The sequence below is a fragment of the Lampris incognitus genome, chromosome 13 (assembly GCF_029633865.1).
Source record: "Lampris incognitus isolate fLamInc1 chromosome 13, fLamInc1.hap2, whole genome shotgun sequence".
NCBI classification, from domain to species: Eukaryota; Metazoa; Chordata; class Actinopteri; order Lampriformes; family Lampridae; genus Lampris; species Lampris incognitus.
The window spans coordinates 16,664,022-16,691,850 of NC_079223.1; the positions used below are offsets into that span (position 1 = coordinate 16,664,022).

The following is a 27,829-nucleotide window of genomic DNA, read 5'->3' on the forward strand; positions in this document are numbered from 1 at the left end:
ACACTAGCACAATCAAACCCTATTGATTGCCGGTGTAGAGGAACGACAAAGCATCCATTATTGATCCCCTTGTCCTCTTTGTGTATGAGATTCTAACAATGTCCAGGGTGTATTCAAGGGCGATACAGCATTGTCTGACAGAAACACACAACATCCACCTCACCCTGCAAGAGCCAAGCAGCTGAGATACAAGGATCACTCGTAAGCTCCTCTACAGAGAGTGCGAGCTGCTTTTTCTTAAACCTACTGGATTTTCAATCCCACACAGGCACTGCGCTTCAAATGACTCGTAAAAAAAAAAAAACAAATCACAGACGAACATTTGAAAGACAAAGCTAAAAATGTTGCCAGAAAGAGCGAGGTAACTGACTTAAAACCTGACAAAACATATGATAATTACACTTGCATTTCGGCAGGGGAGCTGGCTTGGCTACATAGTAGCGTTACAATCAGCATTAGGTATGACATCACAGGCATGTGAAAAGGAGGAAAATAAGTAGAAAGCGGCTTCAAAGGGAACATAACGTTCTTTCTGATTCTTCACCTCAAATACCAGAGTCTCCAATTGGCTCTGGATGAGTCATTCAGAGAGACATTTAGCTTTATGCCGGGGCTGATTCATGGCTAAATGCAATAGTAAAACCCCAGCAGGGCACGGGAACCAAACGTTTCCCTGACACCGAATGATACTGTGCACATGATAGATAAATCCAGCAATGGAGGGAATCATCCAGCTACACACACTTCCTTTTCAAGCCATTGAGATGTAAACTCAATTACGATATTAACAGATGGATATGAAAGTGTTGGAGGCTGGGAGTGCGGTAGATAGCAGTTTGCTATAATTGGATTTCTTAAATACAACAAGCCGTTGCCAGCCGAGTTTTAAGAATTTTGCTGCGGTGTTGTGGTCTTGTCATGGACTAAGAAAACAGAGTTGCAATACAGTATTATGGTAATGTCTTGGCAGCCGTGCCACCATTACCTCATTACCTAGTGCTTTTCTCAGCTCATTACAAAAGAAAGAATCCCAAACACAAATTAATGAATTACTCTAGTCAACACAAGGTTTATTAAATCATCAAAGGGCCAACAAACACAAACTGAGCCTGAGTGCTTGTACATGAATACATAATAAAATCAGTGGTTAATTAAAAGGAAGCAATGCAGTGTCCAGGTAGCTCTGTATACTATACAGTCCATCCATCCATCCATTATCCAAACCACTTATCCTGCTCTCAGGGTCGCGGGGATGCTGGAGCCTATCCCAGCAGTCATTGGGCGGCAGGCGGGGAGACACCCTGGACAGGCCACCAGGCTATCACAGGGCCCACACACACACACACACACACACACACACACACACACACACACACACACACACACACACACACACACACACACACACACACACACACACACACACACACACACACACACACACACCTAGGGACAATTTAGTATGGCCGATTCACCTGACCTACATGTCTTTGGACAGTGGGAGGAAACCGGAGCACCCGGAGGAAACCCACGCAGACACGGGGAGAACATGCAAACTCCACACAGAGGACGACCCGGGACAACCCCCAAAGTTGGACTACCCCGGGACTCGAACCCAGGACCTTCTTGCTGTGAGGCACCCATGCTAACCGCTGCGCCACCGTGCCCTGTACAGTCCAATAAAGCAGAAATAATCAGAAAATAATGAGGGGGGGTGGAAAGTGTTGATGGTCTTACCTAGTTGTGCCCTCTCCCTTTGGATGTCCCTGAAGTTGAGCCCACTGGTCAGGGTGCTCTCTCTGTACCGGTGGAGGGCCTCTCGCCGCCCATTGGTGCCCAGCTCCCGCAGCACGGAGGGTTTGAGAGGTTCTGCCTGAAGCCCGTGTGCCCATCCTGAGAAGTCCGGTACTGTCCACTTCACCAGGTCCTCCAACCGCACGATCACCTTCTCAGATACCGCGATTACCTCATGCTGCATGGAGGAAGAGCGAAATCATAATTAAAATGACAAGTGCAGTAAATGAGATGGGCAAGATGCAAGGGGTGGGGGGCTGTTTGAAGAATTCAAACTCAGTTGGATGAAAAAAAGCTGATTAAACACCTTGTTTATCAGTCAGCCATGTTACTTATCTCTGTGTATCCTACATCACATGGATCAGATAATTGCAAATTTAAATCTAAATCAGTCTTGGCTGAAATTGATATTTTTAACCGTGCACGTTGTACCACAAAACATGACTGAAACCCGCTGATTGTTTCTTGTATTTAACTACATCGTCGTAATTGGTTTTTCTTGATCTGCCCTGCTCCAAGGAAGACCCTACGAGGTCAAAACCGGTCGCCATTTTTACTTTTTGTATTTTTCCCAGACATGCCCAGCGAACAAAAGTTTTTTTGTTTTGTTTTTTTTGTTTAATTTTCCCCCCTTTTTCTCCCCAGTTGTATCTGGACAATTACCCCACTCTTCCGAGCTGTCCCGGTCGCTGCGCCACCCCCCTCTGCCGATCCAGGGAGTGCTGCAGACTACCACATGCCTCCTCCGATACATGTGGAGTCGCCAGCCACTTCTTTTCACCTGACAGAGAGGAGTTTCACCATGGGGGCGTAGCGTGTGGGAAGATCACCCTATAACCCCCAGTTCCCCCTCCCCACCCCAAACAGGCGCCCCGACCGACCAAAGGAGGAGCTAGTGCAGCGACCACGACACACATACCCACATCCGGCTTCCCACCCGCAGACACGACCAATTGTGTCTGTATGGACGCCCGACCAAGCCGGAGGCAACAACAAACAAAGGTTTTTTATACGTAATCCTGTTTTCCTAAGTGTGTCTACAAACAGTCGTGTCCTGCCCCCTTTCTTCATCCAGTGTTGTTTTCTTCATTAACATCTCATGTCATACTGGAGTTACATTTTTTTACTATACATTTTGAGCACTTGGCATTCTCTTACATCTTTTGAGTTTAAAATTAGAATTGCAAAGAGATTCTTGGCAGTCAAACGTGTGGTAAAAACACACAAACGTGAATGCAATATATGTCCACATGTGGCTAGTCTCCCATATACAAGATATGGTCAAGCACTATCACAGTGGTGAAGCCAGTCGAATAAGTTCATAAGACCAGTTGGGGCAATCTGTCACGGATGATTACTGAATGAAATTGCCAACAGTTAGTTATTAAATCAGATGGTGATGTAAATGTTGGAACCATTTCAAGTAAGCAGGGGTAAAAATCGATTCAAGACGGGTCAATAAGCCATCTATCTGATATTCATCATGGATGCAGAGATTTTACACTGATGTCTGATGTCAAGCTCATTGACTATCAGCTATCAATTGCTTGCATAAACAGGATGCCCTTACTGTAGGATGCAAAGACATATGGGATGTATAATAACTAGTAGTGATACGTTGCCTTCTACGTGTGGTTACCCTGGTGTGAAGCGGATTTTTGTTCTGGTAAGGGTAAAACAAAGACAAGGTACCCAACGTCTAGTCTGGGCGGCATGGTAGAGCGGGTCATCTAGTAATCGGAAGGTCACTGGTTCGATCCTCAGCTCCTGTGGCGAGCGTGTCGAAGTGTCCTTGAGCAAGACACTGAACCCCTAACTTCTCCTGATGAGCAGGTTGGTGCCTTGCATGACAGCCTCATGAATGTGTGTGTGAATGGGTGAATGTGAGGTATACAGTGTAAAGCACTATGAGTGGTCGGTAGCCAGAAAAGCGCGATATAAATGCAGTCCATTTACCATAGTCAATCAATTACTTTCCTAAATATCCCATTTTTCTTGTTTTGTTCGTCCCCCCCCCCCCCGGATTTTCCCCCTTTTTCTCCCCAATTGTATCTGACCAATTACCCCACTCTTCCGAGCCGTCCCCGTCGCTGCTGCCCCCCCTCTGCCGATCCAGGGCGCATGGGAGGAACACGCTATTCCCCCTCAGTTCCCCCTCCTCCCCGAACAGCCGCCCCGACCGACCAGAGGAGGCGCTAGTGCAGCGACCAGGACACATACCAACATCCGGCTTCCCACGCACAGACACGGCCAGTTGTGTCTGTAGGGATGCCCGACCGAGCCGGAGGTAACGCTGGGCTTCAAACCGGCGATCCCCGTGTTGGTAGGCAACGTTTTTCTTGCTTTGATTACGCAAAAAAGTGCATCAAAGCAACACAACAAAACTACAACAGAACGGCAGTAGCAGTAAAATTAGCCAAGCTAGAAATAAAGGTTTCTAACTTGACACTGAAGCAAGACGAGGTGATGGCTGTGAAGACCCGAGACGGCTGTGAGGACACAGTAGATAAACATTTCTATTTGTTTGCCCCACTTAACTAAAATTTGCTCCTTCTGCGGTATGTGCTTTATAACGTTTATACTCGAGGAACAACAAGTCCAACGGAGAGAGAACAGAGCGGAGAGATGTTTAAATGTTTTTTCCATTTGAAGTACTAATGGCTGAAATGCTTGTTACTAGCAGCGTTGAGTGGTGTGCTGGGAGATGGCTGTTACAGAACCAGAGAAATCTGGAGGACAGATGTGTATGAAAGAACTGCAGACACTCCGAGGGACTCTCTGCCATTTACCGTAGTTGGCAAGCATTTACCTGGGAACCGGTTCACATCCCTCCCTCAACCACTTTGTATGTATTTATGTGTATTTGTATGCATCTATTGGTTTCTGTGAGATGTGACCTCTATTTTTTTTTTGTTGCTCACAATCCGTCTCTCACATCCACACAGACACACTCCAATAAACACCGACACGCACCGCCTTTTCAGATCCTTTCTGAGTCTACTGTCTATACATCTAGCCACTTTTAATTCTCTCGCCATCTGTAACTACAGCCATATCAAATCCCAACCAGTTAGAGACAGTATTTCCTTATAAAGAAAAAGCCTGTGAGGGATAGCTTGATATAGCTGTGCCTCTCTCACTAAGTAGAAACATCAAACATGGGTTTTCGGTCTTCTTATAATGAGCTGTCTTCAGCTGTCAAGTGGTGGCGGGTGGTTGTAACCGGCTTTCCATGCAATGAAGAAAAAAAGAGAAGAAAAAAAAACTGACTGCCGCTTCTCCCTTCGGAAAAGGAGGACATTTGAATAATGTAGAGCAACAGCAAATAGCATTTACCCCGGAGCCAGAAAAAAAAACAACCCCATATTGTATCTCTTCTGAAATAGCTACTGTACTTTGATGCAATCTTCTGGCAGTGGGTAGATAAACAATATCAACGTTTCTCGGCAGCAAATTCCACTTCACTCCAATCGAAGTGAAAATGCATGGAATAATCTGATGCCCAACGCGCATTTGAAGCAGCGGCGAAGTGCTCAACGGCGTATTAAGGCCTTCCCGGACAAGTGGAAAACCTTCAAAAACATATTTTCGGAGCAGCTACACAACTGCCCCCTTCTGTATCAATCACTTGAGTGACACGGTGCATTGTGTGTGTGTGTCAACAGATCCTGTTTGGGGACGTGTTCAGAATGGGAGACACACACATACACACACACACACACACAACAGGTGAGAGCAATCCAGCAGCTGTCAACACAGTCCAGAATATAATCAGTCTATGAAGAGTGCCGCAGATCTAAAAACAGGCTATATCCATTGGCTTTGCCATTAACTGTTTTGAGTTAACCAGCAGACTGATGTTTACTGGGAGAAAAAAAAAAAAGAAAAAAAATCGAGGCAGCTGTGCAAAGGATGGGTCAGGCTCATTAAAAAAAAAAAGTTACACACAATACATTTTTCAATATTGGGAAACTTTTAACGTGATAAATTTAGAAGACAAATTGTGCGATATGCCCACGCAATCCTTTCTGTGCGGTGGGTTGGCTGAGGAGAAGAATGGCTCCCCTTTGAGCCCTCAACAGGGTTCGGATTGCGCAAGCCAACTTTGCCTGAGCGAAAACGCTGTCGAAAATAAGACGAAATATTTCTGCCAGAAACAAGAGCAAACATGTACAAAAGAAAAAAGAAGAAAAAGAAAGATATACACAGATGAAACAACCCTGAGATATGATATCCAACAACACCGCCCAGTAGGGGTTTCCCAATAATATTCACTACTGAGACATTCAATTCCACAGATGAGCTTTAAAAACATGGGGCCCTCGCAGTCCATCCACAATGCGCTGTCACTCCGAGTTAGGCTTCAGCTAGTTTAACAAGGCGGCAGATACAACCAGCGGGCCGCTTGATAATATAATATAGGTCAGAGGACGGCAAGCCTGCAGCCAAGAGGTGACACTCTTCATCATCCCCATCACACGCAGCCTGGTGTGTTGACATCACATCACACTCTCATTTTACCCTTTGTATTACTGTAAACATGCCAAATTACACTTAAACACTATAGATAGATAGATAGATAGATAGATAGATAGATAGATAGATAGATAGATAGATAGATAGATAGATAGATAGATAGATAGATAGATAGATAGATAGATTGTATGCACTGATTTTAGCAGTCAGTTATGATGTTTGCACTAATTTTTGCACACATTGCACACTGACACCAAGCAATCTAATTTACATCTGATCTACATAAAACGCCAACCTCACCGCATATATGCTTATATGTGACCTCTAACTTGTAAAGTTCTTTGGATTTGTTCAACTAATTAGATTTTACTTTATATATTGTCGTTGTCGACTCCTCCTGTGCTGGACACCACTTTTTTTTGGACCCCCCCCCCTTTTTTTTTTCTTCTCCCAAGTTGTATCCGGCCAATTACCCCATTCTTCAGAGCTATCCCGGTCACTGCTCCACCCCCTCCGCCGATCCGGGGAGGGCTGCAGACCACCACGTCTCCTCCAATACATGTGGAGTCGCCAGCTGCTTCTTTTCACCTGACAGTGAGGAGTTTCACCAGGAGGACATAGTGCCAGGGAGGAATACGCTATTCCCCCAGCTCCCCCTCCCCCCTGAACATGAGTCCCAACCGACCAGAGGAGGCGCTAGTGCAGCGATCAGGACACATACCCACATCTGGCTTCCCACCCGCAGACAGGGCCAATTGTGTCTGTAGGGACGCCCGACCAAGCCAGAGATAACATGGGGATTCGAACCAGCGATCCCGTGTTGGTAAGCAACGGAATAGACCGCGACAAAGCCCTGATGTTGGACACCATCTTTTTGAGACTCCGCCCTCTGGTAGAAGGCTGAGGTCCATGAGGACGAAAACTTAACACCACATGAACAGTTTCCTCCCTGCTGCAGTCAGACTAATCAACAGGTCCCCTGCCCCCCCGCCCCATATTGACAACCACGCCCCCCCCACACACACACTGCAATTTGTATATAAAAGTGTACTTTTACTTTACTTTGTACTGTTTTTATATATATATATATATATATATATATATATATATATATATATATATATAACACTTATAACACCCTATTATTTTATTTAAGACTACTTTTCTTGTATTCTTAATCACACCAACAACACCAAGTAAATGTCCTAGTGCATGTAATGCACACGGCAATAAAAGTCTTTCTGATTCGGATATTGTTCGTAAAGTTTGTGTTATGTAAGTGTGATCCTAATCAATATATCAAGTCAAACTCCTGTCACAGTAATATGAACACTTTGTTGCCAAATGAAACATATTCTGATTACTGTAACGAGAACAATCTGCTGGTTGTTACCTAATAACAATAATGAACTACGAGGACAGCCTTGATGATAATGATGTTTAGTTTACAATGCTCTTACACAATACCTCCGAATTAGCTGGGGGGTGTTCAGTTAGTCTATCTGGTCATTTTATGAACTTACGCTGAGTAAAAATCAAACACATCAGGTGTTAATATTACGTTCAAATTGCCTTCTGATAACAACAACTCTCGATTTTACTGCACCACAAAGACATTACACAAAGACATTACACGAAGACAGTGTTGCTGTAAAGCCCCCTGAGGCAAGTTTGTAATTTGCGATATTGGGCTATGCAAATAAAATTGACTTGACATTACCGACTTTGAGTTTGACTCTGTGCATAATACACCAAAACAGTGGATCCGTGAACTGCAGTTAACCTAAGAGTCCATGACTCCAAAAGTCCCACCGCAATAAAATTCGCTGAAATCCATATCATTCCTTTTGTACGGACACAATAGAGAACTGGCTGCAAATAGCGAGGGCGGGGACACTCCTATAGACCTACCTTCCCTGATCCCATTAGAAACAATGTTCCCTGGGAATATTCCATGGCCCTACGAACAACCCCCCCCGTTAAAGTGTACACCATGGTGTGTCCTGGCCGAACAGTAAGGGAGACATTCCTGAATGTCACTGCTGTATGGCGTAGCGTCACATCGCTCGGACAAGGCTTTCAGCTTGGGAATTAGGGGGCGCAGTCCCTTTGGGTGGGTGGCTTTCTATCCTGGGGATACAAGCAGGCCTGCCCAAGCACGTGCGCGCGCACACTCTCTCTCTCACACACACACACACACACACACACACACACACACACACACACACACAGAGCTCCTGTCATGCTGGGAAGGTTTCAGCCTGCTGCCTCAGAGAGGTCAGCCCTGGAATTCCTGGGGCCAAAGGAGATTAGTAATTGAGTAATGGACATGGTGACATGAACAATGAGGGGACGGAGAGAGAGCGAGAGAGAGAGAGAGAGAAAGAGAAAATAAAACAAGAGTATGAAACCCTCTATGAGTTCATTATCTATCTCTCCTCCTCATGACTGACCTTGGCTTCAGTGTCCCAAAACAAACTTATCTGGGAATTAAATGGGAGCCCTGGGGAGGAAGCCAGGGACAATTGAATTATAACGTGTTTTTTTTTTTTAACCGTGTTAAGAAAATACAAAAGTTTGAGATGAAATATTTAAGAGGTGAAAGTAATGGCACATAGTGTTCAGCCACTTAACATATACGGTTTATTCTTACGTACACGCAGAGTCGCCTTCATATCTGCAGGGCGCTGAACTCATCCTTTATTCACTGATTCTATTAAGCGATTCCTTTTACATGAGCTATGACGGTATCGTTCCCAGATATAAAAATTGAGAAAAATAGCACAACAGCAGGCATTTCAAAGCCTTCCTTAAAAGCCGGCAAGGCATCCATCGTGTAAGATGACACCACACACACAAAAAAAAACCCTGCGTCAGCGCCTTTGAACCGTTGTTGTTTTGTACCGATGCATTTCAGCATATATGCACAAGACGGACCGAGAAGCGCCATCGTTTTCATGTTCTCCATCTAAGAAACCACAGCAAAGAACAAAGTATATTGGCTAAAACAGCCAATGAGAGCGGCTCATCTGTGGGTCTGTTCTCCTCAAAGGTTATAATAACGATCCACTGTAGCTGGGGGCACTGGAGTCATGCATCAAGGCAAATGTTTGCAGGCTCAAGTGGTTTGTCAATGACAAAGTGGAAAAACCAATCTGAAGAGCAGCTTAAGTCTCTTATGTGCTGACAGACCAGGCGCTGGCCTAACATATCATTACTTAGTCTGCAAAGTCACAAAATACTTTGGTAGAAGGAATCAAAAGATTGTTGAGGGATAGGAATGACAGCTCCTGAACCAATGGGAAATGTTAGGTGTTTTTTTTTATAGCCTTTGAAGTCCAGGGTATTCCATTTAAAAGGTTTTAAATTACACTATCCTAAAAAGCTGGCAATAATTTACATGCTATTTCGGCGATGGTGAGGAATTCACTGGAGGGCAGTGTTCAGACTTAATGACTTGTTCTGCAGCAGGGAGAAGGCACTCACACACACACACAAATGCACACATGTACACGCACACACTCACTCCACATTTACACACTAACCCCCACCCCTCAAATTCCTGCCATTGTTGTGTGAATGGGAAGATTTTGTATAATGCACACAAACTGGCCAAGGGAGAAAGTATGGATGTCGCAAAAAGGCAACTGTATGAAATGTGCCATATCACATTTACATTGAAGTCATCCAGCAAAATGACTTCATCCGTTGCAATACTGGTCACATACCTGGGCCACTTAAACTTAACTCAACTAGCATTCCAGATGCCTGAATCACCCATTCAAGAGTTTACCCCTTGGGGGGAAAAAAAAGAAAAAAAAATCAAAGAAGCAGCAAATGAATACAATCTAATTTCACTACAAGCTGGCTTTTAAAGTGCTGGAACACATGCATGGACAACAGCCATGTACTGAAGAGATGATTTTGGATGCACGCCAAAGTGTTTTCCACAGCAATCAATACTGTTATACTGCTGCAGTCCCCAGCCTGCTAGTGTGTGTGTGCACGCCTGTGAGTGTATATGTCCGCGCACGTGTGAGCTCATGCATGCGCATGCAAGCTTTGTCAGCTAAGGGAACAGAGGGAAAAAAAGGAGAGGTCAGATGAAATCAGAGGTGATGATAATAGCATATTAATATAACATGATCCAGAAATATTCTCTGCGGTTGTGAATTTCCATTAAGATTGCCTTGCTGTATTTGCAGCAAAGTAGGATGTATATAAGATAAGCATAGGCAATTAACTGCCTGAAGCAAAGCATACAATAAGTGGGTGTTGTGCAGTGAGCTGTTATCTACAACAGCTCTGTCCTGGAATAGGAGTCCAAAAACAGAATGCATTACAACCAGCCAAACAGTACCAGGAGGAGGAGGAGGAGCGGGCCATGTGGGATGAGACAAAATATAATGTGTCACTTAATAATGAGTTTTAAATACATGCAACTGTTTTGTTGGTGGCAGTTTCCAGGCGGACAAATAGAGCAGAGGCCCTGATAGAGGGTTTGTCATAATGGGTGCGCAGAACAACACAAAGCCTGTTTAAAGAGCAGGCAGAACTCAACCGGTGGGGGTGAACGCTGCTTGTCAGATGGTGATATAATGAAAAATGGAGCTTCCCCCACATATGGACTTAATTATTAACTTGGGATGTGGCTTTGTTTTGACCCTGGGTAACCAAAAATAAATAAATAAGAAATAAAAATGTAAAAAAATCAGCAGACTATATTTCTCTTGATATGCATTGAACTATTTCGGGATATTCACTCCCAGTCACATATTATCAGAAATGATTTGTGTTCACTGAATCACCATTTCCCATTTCTATTCAAAGCTTGGCTCCATTTGTAGGCGGTTGCATTTAAAAGGAATTGACCTCCAACCCTGTGACAGAAGAAAAATAAGCACAGTAGATCACGGGTTGGTTCCTCCTGTCACTGCCTGCACAGCGCAGAGAAGCAGAGCCCGGGAGGGGCAGAGCAAACAAATACCTGAGAAATAACCAGGAAATTACATCATACCTCAGCTCTGAGAGAACAAGTGAATCAGTAATCCAATTCTGGCAAGCTGGCTCAATAAATAGTGTTTTGATGTTTACGTCTTGAAAATAGTCGTGCCTTTCGGAATTTCATGGGATATTGGCTTCGGGCTCGAGTTAATTGGTATCCCGAGATACAAGATATGAGCCGCAGCCACCAACCCCAACTTGTAGTCTTTAATCTCACAGAGAAACAAGAGCAAAATAGCAAGGGCTGTTTATATGCCAAACGTCAGGCATCGTTGTAGTTATATGGTGTGTGAATATACCCAAATGCAAGAATAAAACAAACCGCTTAAATACAATTGAGCTCTCATGTGAAGCGGTTTCATCAAGCGCTATTGTGTTCTCTCAGGAGTGTAAATAACCTGTGCTTCCTGGTAGTCGTAAGTCATTAGGTTCATGTGTGTGGGCCTCTATCATCAGGATAATGCTAGATCCAGGGTTTGAGTAAAATTAATGACAGAGGTAAAATGCAGCGACGCTACCCGTTCTTTAATCTCTAATTATATACCGGCAGAGTCATGACGAAAATTACAGATGGCTCCTGTTATGCGCATAATCTTCACCTTCTTTGTTTACAACCAGTTAAATCCCAAACAAACTTCAAACTCAGGCGTCGGTTGAAAGTTGCGGTCACGAACTGTCACCTTGCGCTGTGTCTACGAAGTCGAGCGAGGTTTATCAAAGTCCACCTCTATTGTTTTGTATACCAGGTTTGCTCATTTTGCTTTATTATGTCTCCTGGCTTGCATGTGTGAACGCTGCTATAGCTGACTCATGCAGTGCAGATTAGTGTTATAGGGCAAAGTCAGCGAGAACCTGAATAGGCTCGGTGAAGGTCATAAAGTGACTTGGAGTTGTCGGGGTTATTTCCACAGTGTAATAATATAAGTGGGTCGATTAGCTGAGAGCCTGGAGTTTGACAAGTCCCTTCACTGAAGTTTACCTGCAGGCATCTCCGCAAAGCACTTAATGTTATAGAGTTTGGGGTCTGTTCCAGAATCAAGAAACGTAAAAAAACAAAAACAAAAAACAAAACACATTATCCACACTAGGACATCTTCATGTGCAAGGGACGTGACCGATGATGCATTATTTGTGCTGTGAAAGTATATGCTTCCCATGAGATTTTAAAGTACATCATCAAAAAAAAGAAAGAAAAAAATTTAGACTTCAGTGAAGACTGCACTTGTTTTCCAGCGTTTATGCACCTTATTGTTCTCCAAGGTCTTTATGAGTTGATTTACATAGGCTACGCAGCCTTTTTTTCTGATAAGGAAAGGAGTTAATATAATCTTTCCCAGATATCAAGCGGAGTGGAATGTAAGCACTTTGCAATGCAAATGGGTCTTTGGGAAAAGGGGAGGAGCCAACATGTCCTCGTTCATTGCGCAAGCGTGGCCTGGGAATCGACGATGCATGCACTCAAAAGTAATTAACTAAATAATTGCAGCGTGTTAAAGGCTAAAGTGAGAGGGCTTCGGGAGATGATACCCGTTGATAGATGAATTCCGCCATCATAGAAGATGGCTTGTTTAAGCAGCGGGCCATAAATAGCCACCTTTCTCATGAAAAGGAAATGTGATAGTCACTCTATTACTCAAGAGGAAAGAATGTAAGTAAACCATCAGTGGAACAGTCAAGTACAAACCCGGCTTTGTCCTTCTGTATAAACAACGTAACAGCAGCACGGAGTCGTTTTATTCGGACCGCAAGTGATCAAACGATCGGGGGCCAGCGATGATCATCATGATAATCGGTTCGTTATAACGACGTTAGAAATACCGATCATTTGTTTTATTGCCACTGAGAAGAAGAGGCATGCCCGCCAACTAATCAAAGTAATGCCATTCAGCGGAGCGATGTAACCGGATCACACGCGCCACATATGGCCACAGTCAATCATAACTATTGCGAAATTTTAAAGAGTGGCGGCGAGTCAAGATGTGTGCAGACAATATCACATTTCAAGTAATGAACATCTTTTGTTGTTGTCGTTGTTGTTCCTCGTGGGAAAAAAATCCCGGAGAACAGTTAAGACGCGTCAGAGCTGGCTATGCTCGGCTCGGGCAACATCATGCAATAATTCAATAACCACGGCAAGCGTCCGATCTTAAAAGGCGGTACGAGCCAACGCGTTTATGGCCATTTCACAATTTCCGCCCATATGTCCGCATTTGACACGCATCGCGAAGAAATGAAATGACACTGTGCCTATGCGCTGGATTCTTGCGGAACCCCCCCCCCCCCCAATCCCCTGTATAATACAATTAACCCTATAGAGCGCAGCGACAGCCTTATTGAGCGCAGCTGGACAAGTGCACATTCAGCACAGTTGACACCACAATGAACAAATAGGCTGAAGTAGAGCCAGGGAAACAAAAATAGCCCTGTTGGGTCGATGCTTTTTCTTTTTTCTTTCTCGAATGCATCGATGTCGGTGCATCAATATCATGCGGTTATGAATGCCCGTGTCACGCGCCGACAAAAGGCGGACTACAAGCGGGCGCCACCGAACACTTAACGCACTAAAGATGTTGTTCCGACAAGAACGCGTACAGGGGGGGTGGGGGGGGATGAATGAGCACCCCAACACACAGTCGGGAGGAAAAGCATAAAATCGCACGCCGACACCACGATCGGGTCATCATTCCTACCTCTCCGTGATTAGCAGTCCGTCCCTGGGGGGTATTCTCGGGTAGGAAATAAAGTTTGGAGCTCGATAAAAGTTGCTTGCTCGTCCTTTCTTCCCAGAGCAGCTGAACCTCCGCTATGCAAATAGGATCCTCCGGTTTACATCTCACGAAGAAAAAGTCTCCAAGGGACAGAATCCTGGGTTTACCGTCCCGGTGAAATTTAAAGGCTTTGTAGAATATATATGGTCCGTGTAAACCGCAAGACGAGCCCACCCACTGTTGATGAAGAAGAAGAAAAAAAAAGAAAAAAAACAAAACAAAACAAAAAAAAAGAAAAAGAAAAAACACACCGTTAGAGAAATAAATGACTTATAATAATTTCCAAGTGGTCAACAAAATCGATCGTAGTCGAGGAGATGTACACAAATCAAACAGCATTATCGTTACAGGATTTGGCCGGGCCAGCCACTGCCGCGTTTCACAAAAAACCCCTATAATTTTCGTAAACATTTATCATGTAACTATTTTTAGCTGCTCAAAATATGACACAGATGTGACAATACGCGCTGCGATACATCCAAGTTGCTTTTGATTAGATACGAAGGAGTAAAGATGTGTACGCGTACCGCCGATATGCGTAGGACAAAAGTGGATTAATCGATGGTTTAATAACAAACGTTACCTTCAGTGAGTTCGGCTCCATCTCGACGTTATGAATTGATTAAACTCAACACGCTCTCCAAACTTGCTGGCTTGAATGGATCGCCGAAGGTCCTGGAAGGTAGGTATATCCCAGAGAGTTTAAAACACTGTCGTGGATAAAACATATATCTGACGGAAGGAAAAAAAATGTTATCTGCCCGGTTATTGCGCACCGCCGGACAACAACCGCTCGGATCTGCGCGTTAGTTGGAGACAATACATTTTTCTTAGGGGACGATTTCCGCGCCTCGACGTAAACTTCCGCACACACTGCGGTGACATGTTAACAGATATAACGGCGGCGGCGTCGAGCCAAATTCAATCATCGGCCGACGACGCCTGGCGTAGGAATAGGACTCGGCGGCGGCGGAGTAAAAACGCGCCGCCTTTATCGGTTGTTAGTCGGCCCCCCGAAATTGCGTTTTCCCCCTCGCCGGTATACGTGTCTTCCAGGACCTGGGCGAAAGACGTTCAGTATGAAAGCACATTTCTCACAGTAATGATACCGGGGGCGCGCGCTCGCTCGCTCGCTCGCTCGCTGTGGATGCCTTGAAGAAACAATGTTACATGAAAGTTAATAGGGCTATCAAATGTTTCCTCAAAAGGCAATGTGGAACCCATCGAGGCGCTGGCTTTGCTTTTTGAGCGAACTTGGTATGCGCTGTGGCTCGGCCGTGCAGGTCCGGCTTTACTGAAAATAATAGCCTTGTGTATTTTTTTTTAAGGCGAGCGTTCATAGAAAGAAAGAAAAAGAAAAAAAATTGGCAGTTAGTAAAGCGGGGCGTCACGAGATAGGATTCATGAGATGGCCCATTAGGCGGGGATAAATCCTGTTAAAAAGCTTTGCTGTCCCCCTGTCAGGACAGCCAAGCTACACATTTTACACAATTTAATGTACCTGCGATGTCAAATCGGCGTTTAATCTCCGCAAAACGTACGGCACCTCGGATCAGGACGCATTTTAAAAGATGAACACTGACAACGGCGTTGGCATTGTATTCACTTGAACTGGATTATGAGTTATTCATGGTGATATATAGTTTGAGAAGTCAAGCCGACGGCAGGGTAGTAAAAAACATTCACAGAGGTCGGTTATTTTCCTTTCAGTTTTGGTTTGGTGGCGTAAAACATTAAACCAGGTGTCTTAATTAAAAAAATAATAGGGCTATTCGTCGATGCTTGAAATACCCCAGCGGTCCACATGGGGGTGCTATTTTGGGCTTTCGTCGACCCCCCCTACTCCCGTTTTTATCCGCTGCAGATCGCAGGGAGGGCAACAGCGACATATTTCTGACATCGGCTATTTCAAGTACACTATTACGCAATATGCTCCCCCCCCCCTCCTGAAATGATGGGCAAAGCAAACATTGATCCTAGACCCAGGCCAATGTTATATTTCCCCGCTTCTGAAACCCATACATTTCCTGCTGCTGATGCCCATGTCTGGGTGGCACTGGGGCCGATTGAGTAAAAATCGATGGGTAGAAGTAATGTAGACCACTTGCAACACACGCTGTTCATTTGGTGTGTCAGTCAAATTATGACCTCAGAGCAGCTGTGGAATTAAGTGATTGTGGGTTAAGAGCTTAAAGAGGCGCATTCACAACAAATCTACTAAGCTTTTAATAAACAATAATAGTTTAAAAAAAACCCATTCCAACACTAAAATAGCCAAGGCTACATTTTACCCTTTGCTGATCATGCTGAGCATGTACATGTGCATGTACATGTGTATGTGGGACAGGCAGTCACAAACACATATTGTCCTTTAGATATTATAGGCACAACAGCAGGAGAGGGGAAAAAAAGGAGTCCCATTGCTTTTGCTTAGGGTTGTTATTGTGCTGGTTTCCTTGAGTGTGGGTTTGACTGAATCTCAAATAGACCACGGGCCTTACTATTATCTTCCCCGATTTCTCCCTAAGCCATTTCAATGACAGGATCAATGGGGTTGCATTGTTAATGGCAGCCAACATAATGAAGTCCCCGGTCAATCAATGGCACTACTCAAACTCTTATCTGGTAATTGAAAGTGCCTGCTTGTCAATACTAAGGGCTCAGCAGTGATCACAACATTCTGATGCAAATACCCAGCTTGACGTGAGCCGGTACCATGAAGTGAGTCGCATGTTGGGAAATCCTTATTCAAAGTGACTGTATAAAGGACGCGATGGGAGGAGGCAGCAGGATGTATTGGAAATGCATGGTGCAGCTTTTTGATGATGGCACTCTCACTTGCAGGACAGTCAATAGCAATAAAATGTGATGGCGTGATTTAGCTACATGCACAAACCCATGCAGCTAAATCACCGGCTGCAGGAATAGGAGTATGATGACTCTAAAATGGACATTTGGAGAAAAGGGAAATTTATAAGGTTAGAAATCAGAATCAGAATCATGTTTGTTGGCCATGTAGGTTCGCACATACATGGAATTTGACTCCGGCTTCGTGGCTCTCTCAGTGTACTTAACATAGAATAAAAAGACTATAACACAACAATTTCATCTGAATCTGAAAGTACCAATCATCTAAATCTGGGTTAAGACGATTTGAGATTATTGGGGGTGCCCTCACCTAATGGTCGATTCATGTACTACCCGTGACTATCGTTATCAGAGCATTTCACCAGACTGGCTGAAACAAGCTCACCCTCAAGATCATCAGTTCCGTTTTGGAGTTTTTTTTTTAACTGTTTTTAATTTCTTTTTCAAGGCCATAACACAAAAATGTGTTGTTTCCAATGGACACATCCCTTTACAACATCAGTGATGAAAGAGCAAGGAAAAAAAAGCGGGGATTTTCACGAGTAAAGGGGCCTACAAGGAAAAACCGAATAAATACTTTTAAAGTGAATGCATGCCGATGGGTTTTCCCGTTGTGGAGAAGCACGATGAGGGGATATGTGGTCTAATCTGTGTGTTCTTGCTTCCCAGTACAGGTGTTCCACATTCCATCTAATGAGGTAGCCTCAGCAGGGAGCTCCATATGTGGTTGAAACGCCATCTCAAAGCACAGAGCTGGAGTTAAGGGTTACAACCACAGTAAAGGAGCCCAAAAGTCCCTAAAACAGCAGTTGTTGAACTTTAAAGATTGATCTTGAATTGCGGACACATTCACAAACAGCTACCGCATAGCTGCGTGGGAGAAAAGCGAGCCACAGACATTTGTAGAAAAAGGCATTTAACTTAACTTCAGGACACATAAAGCCCCCGATGCCGGTCATCAAGTAATTCAAATATGGGCTCAACAGAATGCTAAACTAGTAGTCATATTTTAATTACTGCCATACTGCCAGAAATACCACATATATCTATATCTATCCAGCCATCTGTCTATCCATCCATCTATCTATCTATCTATCTATCTATCTATCTATCTATCTATCTATCTATCTATCTATCTATCTATCTATCTATCTATCTATCTATCTATCTATCTATCTATCAAGACATCTGTCTGTCTATCTATCTAGCCATCTAACTATCCACCTATCTATCTAGACATCTGTCTGTATGTCTGTCTATCTATCTAGCCATCTGTCTTTCTGTCTATCTATCTATCTATCTATCTATCTATCTATCTATCTATCTATCTATCTATCTATCTATCTATCTATCTATCTATCTATCTATGTCTGTCTGTCTGTCTGTCTGTCTGTCTGTGATAGGTGCAGTTGTCCCTTTACAACATAAGAGCTAGATATCTTGGTTCATAATGTCTGGCAAGCGTTGGCCTTCTTAAAGGGGACTGCAGAAATAGCCTTAGATAAATTAGGGGAACATAGTTACACTCTATCTACAGCTATCATGACAGATAGTACGCTCTGTGTACTATCTATCATCAATGGAAAGCACCAGGTCATTAAAAATCCATCAAGTAAATTTGTTCCTAGGCACTTATTTCAACAGTAACTTTACACCTGCGCCGTTGTGCGAGCGTAATCACATGATAATGACCCTGTCCACGGGATGACTTTAGGAAAGGTAACAGGAGATCTGAGTAATGTTACCGAGCTAAGTTTAGCCTCTCCGACTCATTATAACATCGCCTTGCATTGCCCCTATCCAGTCCCATGTGGGTCCACCCACAGTGGACAGTATATATATACATAAACAACCATCAAAGGGAGCCCCTTGACTTTGGGAGAATAAATTATCCTGATATGACTATCCAAAAGGAAAAGATTATTTTCACTCAACATTTGAAGGCGTAATACAGCGCAGACTGAGAACAGACGGAAACAGCTTGTACAGATTTCATTCATCTTGATAGTTCAGCATTTCAAATATGGATGACATCAACGCGAACTGTTTTGCTGTAAGTGCTCCCACTGAAACGGCTCATAAAAAGCCACAGCCTCTTGAAACGTGACAAATGCCTCCTTTCTGATCTTATCGAATTCATCGATTGTTCTGATTCAACATCACATCATGTTTCACTGATAATCTGCAGTTTCTCAAGTCTGCTTCAATTACAGTGTTTAATAACTGCACTCCCATTCCATTCATGGCTGCTGAGTACACCTAATATCATGCAGCTAGATGCATATTAGTCATCATAATTCATAAGGCAAACATTGGTAAGCCTAGTCAGAATGACTCCCATAACAATGAAACAATGAACTAATTGCCTGCAAAACACAATTTCACATCCACGGGCCCCTATTACAGCTGAATTGCTTGATAATGTCAAGTGAGTCATTTTATTAAGCATCGCACAAATGTAATCATGCGGCATGGCAACGTGAATTGGAGTGTTTACAAGTGTAACATCACTATGGGTATAAGGTTATTACTGCAGCGGCAAATGTAAATTTGCAGAGAACGCTCCACAGAGAACGCTCCACGGAATCAGAAAAGTGGAAACCACAAACAAAATAGGCTGCCTCAGTCCCCTTCCATCTGCATGCGCATCAGGACGCGCACCCTTACACACACACTCACTCACACACACACACACACACACACACGCATGTACTTTACATTTCCGGGATTAGAGGCATGAATAATGCATTTATGTAAATGACCGATGGGGTATAACTATAAAAGATGAGAGTGATTGAAAAGGCATTTGGTTGGATTGAGTTACAGCCGCCTGCGAGGTATGGCTGTTTTCAGCACAAGGAATGAGGTGAGCACTATTGAATCTGAAAAGCCTGTATTTTTCAGAGCAAATCAGTCTCAGCATCACCTCCACATCTGAAGAATACATCAGTGTAGATCCTTTCCTGACTTGCCATTGGTGTAATGCATTTCAAACATCAGTCATCTTACTGCACCCCATGGTCAAACTATGATCAACTGTGAATACAGCGTCCGCCATCTGTATAATGCATTAACGCAGCAATTTCCCTCGAAAACGGAGTTATTATACAACAGGCATTTATGTCCGCGGTCAACGGTGATCTTCCTTTCACCGAACTGTGTTATCGGCACATCTTGTCTGGGGGTAATGAAAACGAATACAAGCGAATAAAACGATGGGGAAAATACTGCGCAGGCATATTCCGATTTCGGACCGGCAGTTTCCAAAATTCCCTACCATCTTTCCATGGTATATGGACCTTTAGGTTGAATTGTGTCATGTGTGCACAATACTGCAGTAATCTGTCTAATCCCTCTGATCTAGCCACAGATTAGGGCATGAGCGCCCGCATAAATAACCGCCAAGTTTTGAAAACATGACTGACAGCAGTAAAGGAGGGGGGGGGGGATACAGTATTTTGTTCAGAGCTCAGCGTCTGGACACATATTAAAAAGCTCTCTCGGCGTTAATAATTTATCTCATTTCATATGGCAATTTAGGAGTCACTTGAAGTTGCTATGGTGACAGGGGTATTTTGAGACGGCTAATGACCTATGCGAAACCCACTCGGTGTAAACTTCACTCATGCTAAATGAGATTGCTGTCTGTGCTGTGTGTGATACATAACTGAGAACATAATCCCCGCGCTATGTTCGTTTTTTTTTTTTTTAACACAGGGCAAATTTAGGTCGTTAATATCAATGTAAAACATCTGTGGGCTGTTTACCGTACAGGGAATATGAGCCAACTAGCAACCGGGGCCCAGCCCTGTGCTGCATAATAGTCTTTTGTTTTGATTACTAATGTAGAATTCATAACGGTTGTCAAGTTAGGTTCAGGGAAAAAAAAAAAAACAGCCAGTGAAAGGAAAATGAATACTCGTGTTATGGTTTAAATGCAACTCAATATGTTTCACACTAAATCCCTTTCAGTGTGTCTTTATTTTCATCTTACGTCAACAATTCCACACTGGAAAAGCTTTGAAGGTATTCTCTGCTCTGAGGCAATTCATATTTGTCCAATAACTGCTAGGCTTTCTGCAGCTGTTGGGCTGAGACAGAATGAGTCATGTGTTACCCATTTAAGTCCAATTTCTCCCATGCAAATGCCTGACATATGTGACTCTGAAGGCCCTAAAGTTGAAACATATAGTACACTGATTTGAGTCAAAGCCAGGGAATCAAGGCCGGAGCTATTTGACCATTTAACCACCTGCTTCACCCGTGACCTTCACTGTTTTAAGAAAGTTAATATTTGGGAAAGGAGCCACAGCTGCTGTCATTTACGTGGTTTTCACGCAGGGCCATCTACCATTAAATGAAATGAGCGTATACAAAAGGAAAGATTGATTGGAGCCGTTTCTCAGGTTGCCCTTAAAAGGATATTCATCAAGGCGTGGGCTAGAAATAGAAAACTAGCATTTGGAAAATGTGAGTTATACTCACTGAGTTGCAGAAATGGTCTATTGTTGAAGTAACGAAATATTTTTCCCCTTGAAAATAAATTGATTTAGGCATCAATGCAATGGCTGTAAGTTTACTTCAGACCTCAAAAATAATTTTCTTCCTCTTATTTTTCCTAGTGCATGTTTTCTGTTTGGCATTTGCATGGATAACAAGTTAATTTGGGTGTTAACGTTCATTAGCCTACTGACCTTGGTGAGACATTCCGCTAGTGTCTCTTCCATGAAAGTATGGTATTGGGTGCCACCTGTTGGATTGTAGGAGTAATTACATGGAGTTGTAACATCCTACACAGGATTACAAAGGACCATTTTCATCACAGCTAAATATTACAGATGTTCATTGGCCAGCTATGAGAGGTGCATAGACGATTGTAACTAGGACTCGTGATACTTTTTGGGCTTTAACAGATAAAGAAAGGACTCAAATGCTGGTTTTTATGTTGAGAATTTTTGGAACCTAAATGTCCTACAAATTAAACAGGTTTCAACATTCCGGATTTTACAGCCAGTGCATTTTATTGCACCACTCCCATCTGTTATAGACTAGACTATTGCTCTGTTGTGTGATAATCTGTTGCTATTCTATTCTATGTCTTTCACTTTTCATTTAGCAATGTCTGCTGTATCATGGTCCGGACGCCCGGAGCCTTTCCCACCCGGTTTTGAGCAGAAGGTAGAGAGACACTGAACAGGTTGCTGGGTCATCAAACGGCCCACACACACAATCACTCACACATCATTCATACCTAAGGGCAACTTAGAGTCTCCAATTCACCCAACATGCACTACTTGACTATGGGTTTAACTGTAGTATCTGGGTGTCTTTATGCATGCTCAATAATCCAGGTAAGAAAATCAAAGAAAGTTGAATCAGTTCATCTGGACACAACGTTTGTGAGAGAAACATTTCAGCACTCATCTAAGTGACCTCTTTAGTCTCAACTGACTGCAGGTATCCCCACCCTTATAAATAACACAGTGGCATAACAACCGAAAACGATCGGATTCACATTTAAATTGCTGTGACCATTGACTAGAGTAACAATGGCGATGCGTACTATTCACAGAGGACTGGGGAATGGCTGCAATCACAGCATTTGTAAGATGGCGACAGAAGCAATATAGTGCATGCTGTTAAGTGCCTGGAAGATTGCCGCGACTTGTACAACGGGGAAACCAAACACACGCTGGCCAAGAGGATGGCACAACACAGAAGAGCTAAGGCATCAGGACAGGACTCAACAGCCTACACCCATCTACAGGCCAGTGGCCACTCTTTCAAGGATGGTGATGTGCACATCCTTGATAGGGAGGAACGCTGGTTTGAACGGGGAGTCAAAAAGGCCAACTATATGAAGAGGGAACGACCATCCCTGAACCGAGGGGGGGTGGGGGCGCTAAGAGTACATCTGTTGCCATTTTACAATGCTGTGATTGCAATCATTCCCAAATCCTCTGTGAATAGTACACACGGCCATTGTAACTCGAGTTAATGGTCACGGCAATTTGCACATGAAACCGATCCATTTTCGGTCATTATGCAACTGTATTGTTTATAAAGGCGGCAAAGTGGTGCAGTGGTTAGCACGGTCGCCTCACAGCAAGAAGGTCCTGGGTTCGAGCCCTGGGGTAGTCCAACCTTGGATGTCATCCCGGGTCGTCCTCTGTGTGGAGTTTGCATGTTCTCCCCGTGTCTGCATGGGTTTCCTCCGGGTGCTCCAGTTTCCTCCCACAGTCAAAAAGACATGTCTTTAAAAAGAAATTAAATCATAAATTAATTCAGATATATACTGCTGACTGATATACTAAAAACTTGCTAATTATAGGGCTAGGACTTTAGATTTTTTTTTTTTATTCTTCTTTGTAGGTTTTATTTCTTTCCTTTTATATGTTACTTTTTATGTAAATTGCTTTGCTTAAAGTATGGGTCCCCATTCATAATGTGTGCTGAGCTTCCTTGGGGTGTCCCTTTTCAGACCATTTTGTGTATCATATAGTATGTGAAGTGTATTTTTTCATTTTTGTGTGAAATAAAGTTGAAAGTTGAAGTTGACATGTAGGTCAGGTGAATCGGCCATTCTAAATTGTCCCTAGGTATGAATGTGTGTGGGTGTGTGTATGTATGTATGTCGGCCCTGTGTGATAGCCTGGCGGCCTGTTCAGGATGTCTCTCCGCCTGCCGCCCAATGATAGGCTGGGATAGGCTCCAGCATCCCCGTGACCCTGAGAGCAGGATAAGTGGTTCGGATTATGGATGGATGGATGGATGGATGTATTGTTTATAAGGGTGGGGATACCTGCAGTCATTTGAGACTGAAGAGGTCACTTGGATGAGTGATGAAACATTTATCTCACAATACATGTTGTGTCCAGATGAACTGATTCAACTTTCTTTCTTTGTAGCATCTGAACAAATCCCATGTGAACTTGGGAAGGGTTAAAGGGCTGGGCTCAAACCTACAACCTCCCCTGTGAGGTGAGATGTTAATAACTAGAGTTAATTTATATTCATTGCCAACCCAGCATTATTAGAGCAGTCTGCGTATCATTTCTTCTATTGTTATTCCTGACCAACAAAGTGATAAAATGAAATTAATGATTATTGATTAACTGCATCTTTTATTTTAATTTTGTAATACATTTTACAGCTGTTTTGATTGGTGCTCTGTAAGACAACAAGACTAGGTCAAAACCTAGTATATGGCTGGACCGTGTATGGCCAATGTTTGAAATTGTGCCCTATTTGTTACAGGGCTAGTCAGTGATGGCGTCTATAATGTGAATTCCTGGATGTTAAATGTGCATCTGCAATTTTCTGCAGTGGTCCCGGTAATATTTGTTGTTAAAGTGTACTGAAGTAGCATATCACATGACATGGTTAAGCTATGTCTGAGTAAAAAAAAAAGGTTATAAATGGAGTTGCAAGAACAATTCTTTCCATTCATATCTCAGGATGTTTGATTTGAAAGCGAACTTAATTTAACTGTAATTATTCTAATTATGTATCAACTCCCTCCTCTTTCATCTGTTTCTATCTGCAGATGTCTCTTTTTTCTAAGACGCACTCTGTATTGACAGGCGAATTCAAAAAGGATGGGTTGCAGCCACGGATATGAATTGCGCATCACTTGCAACCACAATCTGCCCGGTGATATGCTGTGACTGCAACATTCCCCAGTCCTCTGTGAATAGTACGTACACATGGCCTTTGAAACTCAATTTAATGGTCACACCCATATTTGCATATGTAACAGGTCATTGGTTTGGGTCGTTATGCAACTGTATTGTACTGTATTGTTTATAAGGGGTGGGGGATATCCGCAGTCAGTTTAGACTGAAGATGTCACAATGGTGCTTGAAAGTTTGTGAACCCTTTAGAATTTTCTATATTTCTGCTATAAATGTGACCTAAAACATCACTAGATTTTCCTAAAAGTAGATAAGGAGAACCCAATTAAACAAATGAGACAAAGATATTATACTTGGTCATTTATTTATTGAGGAAAATGATCCAATATTACATGTCTGTGAGTGGCAAAAGTATGTGAACCCCTAAGATTAGTAGTTAATTTGAAGGTGAAATTAGAGTGAGGTGTTTTCAATCAATGGGACGACAATCGGGTGTGAGTGGGTGCCCAGTTTTATTTAAAGAACAGGGATCTATCAAAGTCTGATCTTCACAACACAACACAAGAATAAAGATAATGTTTTGGAATGGCCAAGTCAAAGTCCTAACCCTTATCCAATCGTAATGTTGTGGAGGGACCTGAGGGGAGCAGTTTATGTGAGGGAAAAACACCAGCATCCCAAAGTTGAAGCTGTTCTGTATGGAGGAATGGGCTAAAATTCCTCCAAGCCGATGTGCAGGACTGATCACGTTACCAGAAACGTTTAGTTGCAGTTATTCTGCACGGGGGGGGGGGGGGGGGGTCTCGCCAGATACTGAAAGCAAAGGTTCACATACTTTTGCCACTCACAGATATGTAATTTTGGATCATTTTCCTCAATAAATAAATGACCAAGTATATTTTCCCTCTCATTTGTTTAATTGGGTTCCCTTTATCTACTTTTAGGACTTGTGTGAAACTCTGATGATGTTCCAGGTCATATATATGCAGAAATATAGAAAATTCTAAAGGGTTCACAAACTTTCTAGCACCACTAGCTGAGTGATGAAACGTATGTCAATAAACGTTGTATCCAGATGAACTGTTTCAACCTCCTTTGGCTATCTGCCCTGTTTCAAGGTCCGACTCACAAATTATATTACAGCTCAAACACGCCCATAAAGTCTTGCAGCTGAGTGCAATTTGCCCGTTTTGCGTCTGACTGCAATTATCCATGTATAAATGGTGGCTTTGCACCAAGGACACAGTAGGCAGGTTTAATGTAATCCTTAATGTCATCAAGCTATAGCAATAATTGTTTGACCTGGCAACCTGTATCTGTGAATGATTTCGGGTTTTCCCCTGCGACATACAGTTAAGGCTCCTTTATGCTCCCTTTACATACGTCAATAGATACGCCCGTTTCAAATGTTCTAAACGTCACTGCCCACATACTTCCCATCCGCGTTTTACGTAGGCGTGGTTGTTAAGCAATACATCCACTAGAGGGCAGTTCAGCGTTAAGTTCAAAGTTCACTTCCGAGTTCAACGGTAAGGTGTCTAGGCTGCCGGAAATTCACAGGAAGAAGAAGAGAGCAAACATGGCGACGGTGGAGGGGATCACGATCATGTATCTGTCAAGAAGAGTAAAAAAAAAAGAAGACTTCTTGTGGGCACGAACAAATCGGTCCCGCACAGACCTCCACTTCTCCCTCGCTTCCGTCCAACTCACTCACAATTCACGTCCAGTCTCCTCCCAACTGTTATTTAACAGTTGTTTGTCTCTGTACCCAGTCGAGGTAACATCATGAATATGTTTGCAACTACGTACTAACTCGCACAGCATTTCCTCAAAAACTTCCGCCATTTCTTCGTCTTCTTTGTTGTGTGTTACTTGCTGGTCGCGCAACACTGCCCCCACGATTTCCTGTGGTGTCCGGTGGTACTGCTCTGTTTGTACGGATCCGCGAGCTCCCAGAAAACGTGCAGAAATACGGACGAAATGAACGTAGAGTACGGACAGAAGACTCCGTCCGAATACGTATTTAACGTTGAGCATAAATGAGCTTAGGGTAAAACCAGACGTCCCGAAAAAACCGGGACAGTCCCGAATAACGGGAGCTGCTGTCCCAAATCCTGTCCTGTTCGTACCGTAAACTAGACTAAACCCGAGTTTTGATTAGCTAGTAAATAAAACATGGTCGTTATAAGACATTATTTTGGTGTTGCCCACAGACTGGCACTGACATGTTCGTAGCCTACATGAATTATGGCTGTTGTAGTTTTGACTTTCACGTGTTTTATTGTAAGGCTCATTTATGCTCCCTACGAAAATAAATACGTCCATTTCACACGACGTAACTGTCCCCGCCCACACACTTCCATGCGTCCTTTACGTTGACATGTGTGTTACGCAATACATCCACTAGAGGGCAGTTCAAAGTTTCTGACAACAACAATGGCGACGGTGGAGGAGGTCGTTAAGTAACGTCGCTGTTAAGAAAGAGGCTAAGCGGAGGCACCGTAGTAGACAGCGGTGGTCTGTTAGGCAATTAAATACACCGTAGATATGTTTAAAATATCTCACCAAGAAGCATCTTTCCTCAAAGCGTTCCGCCATTTTTAAGTCCTCGTCGTGTCTCGCTCGTGTCTCTTGAACTATTGGCTACACTGCCTCCATGGTTTCCGGTGACGGACTGAAGGCTCCGTCCGTATACCAATACGTATTTGACGTTGAACATAGACGAGGCCTTACTATTAGCTGCCATCGAACCTTTTCCTGTAGTGAAGTACTGACGGAAGTACTAGAGGCCATGCCCACCGTGGCCATGTGACCACACCACGTGACCAACCCCCCCCCTCCCGTTCCATAATCTCACCCATTCTCATTTCACCCTTTGCGGGTGCTTTGAGAATTAAACGTTTTCTTTCTCGTCTTATTTGTTTAGTTTTAGCGGCCGCAGTAAGTCAGCGAATAAGTCAGTGAGTGTTTTGTCAGAGTGATTGTTATTTGGGGCGGGCTACTATGCGCTCCCCTCATGCCTCGGCGCTCGGCCGACCAATCGTGCAGCTTCAGTGACCTTATTGGACACCTGATCCAGCAGCCCTCTCGTGTCCAACATGATCACTCAGTCAGTCACTAAACATGATCACTCACTCAGTCACGCTACCCTGCTCGCTCCGTCAGTCAATCAGGGACATTTGTCAGTCCTACCCAAAACAGAAAGTTAGTACAGTAAGATGAGACTTGTACATGAACAGAGTAAGTGGTTTCCATCCATCTCTATTTCTTTTAGTCTCTTTTGCC

The 27,829-nt window shown here is 43.4% G+C and overlaps 2 protein-coding genes across 2 annotated transcripts in view; both read right to left on the reverse strand.

Moving 5' to 3' along the window:
* LOC130122398 (AT-rich interactive domain-containing protein 5B-like) overlaps positions 1 to 14,646 on the reverse strand; it is a 76,870-nt gene extending 62,224 nt beyond the window's left edge. Inside the window, exons 1-3 of the mRNA XM_056291287.1 lie at positions 14,626 to 14,646; positions 13,965 to 14,219; positions 1,738 to 1,972 (exon numbers count right to left, since the gene is read on the reverse strand). Of these exons, the coding sequence (XP_056147262.1) occupies positions 1,738 to 1,972; positions 13,965 to 14,219; positions 14,626 to 14,646 (511 nt within the window). The remainder of the gene's footprint in view (positions 1 to 1,737; positions 1,973 to 13,964; positions 14,220 to 14,625) is intronic.
* The window catches only part of cep170aa (centrosomal protein 170Aa), a 350,414-nt gene that overhangs the window by 149,519 nt on the left and 173,066 nt on the right, over positions 1 to 27,829 (reverse strand). The window lies entirely within an intron of this gene.